The sequence below is a fragment of the Phaenicophaeus curvirostris genome, chromosome 2 (genome assembly GCF_032191515.1).
Source record: "Phaenicophaeus curvirostris isolate KB17595 chromosome 2, BPBGC_Pcur_1.0, whole genome shotgun sequence".
Classification (NCBI taxonomy): Eukaryota; Metazoa; Chordata; class Aves; order Cuculiformes; family Cuculidae; genus Phaenicophaeus; species Phaenicophaeus curvirostris.
The window spans coordinates 17,462,652-17,468,651 of record NC_091393.1 but is presented as its reverse complement, the minus strand read 5'-3'; the positions used below and the strand labels follow the sequence as shown (position 1 = coordinate 17,468,651).

Genomic DNA, 6,000 nt, shown 5'->3' with positions numbered 1-6,000 from the left:
GCATCGCGGTGCCGAACTGACAGCGCTCGGGGCTGATGCTTCGGAAGAAAAGCACCACAGGAAGGAGATCGAGTGCGGGTTTCCCTCCCCCTCCATCCCCCCTCCCCATCCCCGCCGTCCCCGTTTCCCTCGCTGGGAACCAACCGAGAGAACAAGGCTTTTTTTTTTTTTAATTTTTTTTTTCTGGTTCTTTTTTTTTTTTTTCCCTCCTCGGACGGAGCCGGGCGCGGGGGGGCGCGCACACGAGGCTCTCACACGCACGCACAGACAGACAGACAGAGAAAGGCACAGACGCGCTCTCGCTCCCACCCGGCGTTCCCACCGCTCCCCGACATCGGCAGCCAAGGACCCCCCAGCCCCCCCGCCCGGCTATTAAGTGCCCGAATCGGGGGAGGAGGAGGAGGAGGAGGAGGGAGGAAAGAGGAATAAGTCTGTTAGTAATAACAACAACAACAAAACCCACCAACAAATCGGCACTAGCGCCTTGGTCCTCCTCTCAGACCGTCGCCTGCCTGGCATCGCCGCTCCTCGGGCTGCTGTGCTGAGACTTTGTTTCAAGTAAAAAAAAAAAAAAGAAACAACAAAAAAACCTTCGCTTGCTCAGCCACTTCCATTTTTTTCCCTTGCAGTCTCGCTGCTTTGAGGTGTTTTTTCTGTTTTTTGGTGTTTTTTTGGTTTTTTTGGTTTGCCTTTTTTTTTTTTTTTCCTCCCTTTCCCTTCATGTGGTTGGATTTGGTGGATCCGGAGCCAAAGCTGCTTTTTTTCCTCGGTGGGGTGCGTGTGCGGCGTGCGGGGGTTTTCTCGCTGCGTTTTTTCTCTTCTGCTGCTTTTTTAAAGCTTGGTTTTGAACCTGAGCCGGGGAAAATGGGAAACGGTGCTTCCGACAGAAGGGGAATCTCTCCATCACTGTTGTCGGGACGTGTGCCTGTGGTGCTAGTGTTTTAGAGAAATAGCCTGACAGCTTTCGGAGTGGAAGGTAAGGGTGCCCGGGGCATTTCCATCTCCCATTTCCACGAATTAGGGCTTTTAGCTTGGGATTCCGGGGAGGAGGCGGCGGAGGAGGGGGACAGGCTGTTGCTGAAGGATAGAGAGAGCGAGAGGGAGAGAGAGGCAGCACGTAGAAAATGATCTCCGCATTTACTTCAGCGCTGCAGTTTAAAAGTTAAGAGAAGTCCGTTTTGTGACAGGTCTGCTTCCCTGAGAGTCATTTCCAGCGAGACCGAGGAAACCTGAGGTTTGTGCACGATTGGGGTAATTTTGGAGGGGGGGGTTAGGTTAATAGGAAGTTAAAATAAGAGAAGTCAGTGGGTCTTCTGTTGGGGGAAAAATAAGTGGAGTGATGGCGCCGTCTATGTTCGGCTAAACTACAGTGTCACCTAGAAAATCAGTTTGGGGAATATCCAAACTAAACGCCCGTTTGCTTTTCAGCAGAAGAGGGTTCTCCCTCCTTCCCAAAAGGGCAACCTTAAGCCTCTGTGGCCGTTCTTTGGTTCTCTTCTCCATGGAAAAGGAATATCTTTTTTTGATTTGAGTGCCTAATCCTTTCAATGAGCAGATTCACTCTAGTATTTAGCAGTGCTGCGAACTAAATGCTGCCGGCACGCTCTGTTCGTGTGTGTGAGCCTGTGTGTGTGTGTAAGGCACACAGGGAGAGAGAGATTAAGACCATGTTGTGTTTCAGTAGCCTTGTATGAGCAAACGCACAACTGAAATGAGGGCTATTTGATTACATTTCTTCATAGAAAACAGCCTAGCACTGCAGACGTCTTTATTTTTCTAGTGCACATATTACATAGGATGAGCAAAGTCGGAAGCTTTCTTTCTTTTCAAACAGAAAAGCAAATAAGCCCTTTTTTGCTTTCCAGATTATAAAATTAATCCTTTTTCATGGGTGGAATTCCTAATTTAGACACTTATTGTCACATTGGCTTTCAACGCCTACACCATCCTGAATAACACTGCGCAGAACTGCATTGCCTGCAAAGTGCTTCAGCAAAGGGGAAATTGTTTCCAGAATTCCTGATAAGTTTATCTTTTCTAAAACCTTAAATGCTGTACTGACCCTGTTTGGAGAAGGAAGACTTTTATTCTTGAGATGGATGCTCAGAAAGGAGAAAATCCGACCATGTGGATAGACCCGGCAGCAGCTCTGCTTTTTTTTTTTTTTTTTTTTAAACCTTCACTATAAAGAGGGTTAGAGTTGGTGCTGCTTTGCCCATTTCAAGATTCAGAGTTTGAATAATAATCTTGGAGATACAAAAATCTCTTCAAGGGAGCTTAATCCGGTGATTTGCTGTGTGTTACGCAATGGGAGACAGAAGATGCCTTGCTGTGTGGTGAGGAGATGAAAAGCTAGGCAAAGACACACATCAAACTCAGTAACAGTGCTTGTGTATGTCTGCCTCTGCTTACAGAGTAACACTGGAAGAGACTGCAATCTAGAGAGTTTCGAAATTAGCTTGGCGTTACTTTTGTCTGCTTGCATTTGACAGCAGAAGTCGAAAAGCTACTTGCTTGTAAGAGATAAGCAACTTCTCAAAGATTAATGCTGAGAACATTCAATTTCAGTTTTTTTGGATAACGTTACGGAGGTAAATATAACTTAAGGTTCGCTTTATTAACCTAGGCCACTGTTAAGAGATCAGAGCATGTGGTGAATTGTAACAGTTGACAGGTGCAGTCAAACAGCTTTATTTGGAGAAATTGTAGCAGAGAAATTGTAATATGTCTTTCAGTATTGAAGTGCACATCTGCAAAACACAAGAGCTAATCAGACAGTGCAAGATACTTGTAATAAGAGGGCAAGTGCAGTCCAATAGGTGCAGAGATTCTACTGTAGTACTGCAAGCTTTGCAGAGATACTGGTTGTAGATATTAATACTGTGATCCATTTTCTATATCCTAGGAGGCTGTGGCAGACTGAAATTATTATCTTAAAAAGCTGGCCTTTAGTGGTAGTGTCAGACCAGCACTACTTTCATCTGCTTCTTTCTCCAACAGTCTCAAAATTTTATTAATACATTAATCTCAGTATTTCCTGCCTGGGTTTTCTTTTTATAGAGACTTCTGCATACCAGGTGGCCAAGGCAAAAGCATGTAGGCATATGGGAGATAATGTTCCATCTGTAACAAATAATAATTTGTGCGTTTTTAAATTATGGCTGTAATTCTTCGCAGTTACTTCTCAGACATAATAGAAAAATAATATATAACAACAGATGCTACTGGCTTTCTTCTTACGTTTCTCGTGAAATTCAGCATGTGTGTATTGCATATGCACATACATGACTACAGTAGGCTACTTATTTACTTTTTGAAGAAATAAATAAATAAGTTGCCCTTTTCTTGGTTTGTAGGGTTTGGCGCTTAGGCTTTTAGCTAAGTTGGGCAGTTCTAGTCCACGCCATGATGACTCCATCCTAGACAGGAGCGGACATTCCTATTAATAATCTAATAGATGGTGTTTTTTAATTTAAGTGTCGAAGGCTTGGCCGTGGCGGTGGCCACGTGATGGCGCTGTGCACACAGCAGCAAACCCGTCCCTTGCGTTATAAAATAAAAATTACCTGCCCTTCTTTCTGAAAGGGGCTCTAACTGCAAGCTTGAAAACAGCTGGCTCGAATATTGGAAGGAGTTTGGTTTTTCAATGCGTGAAGAATTCTACTTGCATTTTTATTTCGTTTCATCTCCTGCAGGCCAAATGACATAGGATGAAGGCTGTTCGTAATTTGCTGATTTACATATTTTCCACCTATCTACTGGTTATGTTTGGATTTAATGCTGCCCAAGACTTCTGGTGTTCCACGTTGGTGAAGGGGGTCATTTATGGATCATATTCTGTAAGTGAAATGTTTCCTAAAAACTTCACAAACTGCACTTGGACGCTGGAAAATCCAGATCCGACCAAATATAGTATTTACCTGAAATTTTCCAAAAAGGACTTCAGCTGCTCCAACTTTTCCCTCTTGGCTTATCAGTTTGATCATTTTTCTCATGAAAAAATAAAGGATCTTTTAAAAAATAACCATTCTATAATGCAGCTCTGCGATTCCAAGAATGCTTTTGTATTTCTGCAGTATGATAAGAATTTTATTCAGATACGCCGTGTCTACCCTATCGATTTCCCAGGATTACACAAAAAAGAAGAAGACCAAAAATCCTTCTTTGAGTTTTTGGTGTTGAACAAGGTGAGCCCAAGCCAGTTTGGGTGCCATGTGTTATGCACTTGGTTGGAGAGCTGCTTGAAATCCGAGAATGGGAGAACCGAGTCCTGTGGGATCATGTATACAAAATGCACCTGCCCTCAGCATTTGGGAGAATGGGGAATAGATGACCAGTCCCTGGTGTTGCTCAATAACGTGGTGCTGCCCCTCAACGAGCAGACGGAGGGCTGCCTGACCCAGGAGCTGCAAACCACCCAGGTCTGCAACCTCACCAGAGAAGCCAAACGGCCGCCAAAAGAAGGTAGGTGCTTCTTGGAGGGGGGGCTGAATCCCACACCGATGTGTGTAGGTCCTGCTGGCGGCTCTCCTTGGTACTCACATTCATTTGATTTGCTCTCCACTCCAGCTCGGCTGTAGATGAGGCGAAAGGGCTGGAGAAGATGCACACTCCCTCAAGGCAGGGAGGGCTGCATTTCCATTTCTAAATTGTCATTGCTTCAGCGTGTAGTTCTGCTGAGCACTGTTACAACTCCTCATAAGTAGTGTCTATCTGTTTTCAGTCCCCACTTACAGTAGTGCCCACAGGTAGCAAGTCAGGAATCACTCTCCCCTTCTCCACCTATTTACTGCAACCACCCAACTACAAAATCTTGGCCCTCTTGATATGATCTCTTGACTTTGCCAGGAAAACATTTCCAAAGGCATGCAGGCAACCAGACTGAAAGGCAAGGAGATCTGTCTTGGTCAGGACACTTGGTTCCAACTGGGCCAGACCTCAACAAGCTGAAAACAAACCAAAAGAAGAAGCGGTGCTTGAGGGTGAACGCTCTGCCTGCCATGCCTGAAGATGCGAGGCACCACGTAGTTTTGACCTGCTAGGAGCTGTGCAAAGGGGCCCCAAGGCTGCTTGCTGTGCTCCTTCTCCAGGCAAGGAAGGCTCTGAATCTCATAGCGATGTTGTGGGAGAGGGGGAAGGTTGATATGATAGTCCTGGAAGCGGCTTTGTGTCCCTGTTGGAAAAGGCGGGGGGGGGGGGTGTGCAGGGGTGGGAAGACAGAGGTCCAGCAATTGGAGTGGCAGCCCTCTGCATCTCCCCTTTGCTTTCTACGTCCTGTTTTGGCCTCCTGTCATTTTGAGGAGGTCGGGACGATGATTTTGGGAAGCACTTTGGGGGGATGAGAGGCAGAGAAAGCATGGTGGGGTTGTCTGGCTGCAATCTAAGGGCGATGAGATCCTTCAGAACAGCCGTGTGGGGACGGGGGAAGGGGGAATCTGTCCCTGCGGCAAGGAATAAATCATCAAGCCCAGGGTATTGCATTTTAATGCAGGAAATGTTCCCTCTCTTCTTGTTTTCTGCATAGCCACAAAGCTCTCAGTCTGCGGCGAGGCAGCGCCAGAGCTCCCAGCCCCCCTCATAGAAGTCGCTTTGTGGAGGAATGTAACATTGACACGTTGTTAGGAGAGGATTTTCTTTAAGGGCAGCCAAAGTCCCAGTGCTGTGGGAGAAGAAAAGCTGAACTTGGTCCAGCTGGGGCAGGGCCGGGGGAAGGGGAGGGATGAGGGACCCTTGGCGTCCCGCAGCTCAGCAAACGGCGATTTTAAACGACGGGAAAGGTGGTCTGTTAAAGAAAACACCCCAAACACTCCCAGAGAATCGTATGCAGCGGCAGGGATGGTTTTTAACACCGTTTTCCAGCTAACGAGTGCCCTGGGAGGCGCAGGCAGCGCTGCGCGGAGGCACGGGGGCTCCCACCGCCTGGTCCCAGCTCCGAGAAAGTCGAGCATCCCTCCCTCCCTCCTCCCGAGCCCCGATTCCCACCCTGGGAGAGGGAGTGCG

General features: G+C 46.9%; 1 protein-coding gene across 7 annotated transcripts in view; it reads left to right on the top strand.

Annotated features, from left to right (window-relative positions):
• The first annotated feature begins 714 nt into the window (after positions 1-714).
• Positions 715-6,000, top strand: part of ADGRB3 (adhesion G protein-coupled receptor B3) — a 458,941-nt gene continuing 453,655 nt past the window's right edge. For 5 of the 7 annotated variants that reach the window (XM_069851423.1, XM_069851419.1, XM_069851421.1 and 2 more), the window contains exons 1-2: positions 715-976; positions 3,696-4,464. In XM_069851423.1, the coding sequence (XP_069707524.1) occupies positions 3,711-4,464 (754 nt within the window). In that variant the 5' untranslated portion in view covers positions 715-976; positions 3,696-3,710. Of the gene's footprint in view, positions 977-1,103; positions 1,235-1,722; positions 2,592-3,695; positions 4,465-6,000 lie in introns of those variants that run through there. The other 2 variants (XM_069851418.1, XM_069851417.1) reach the window with 2 other exon arrangements.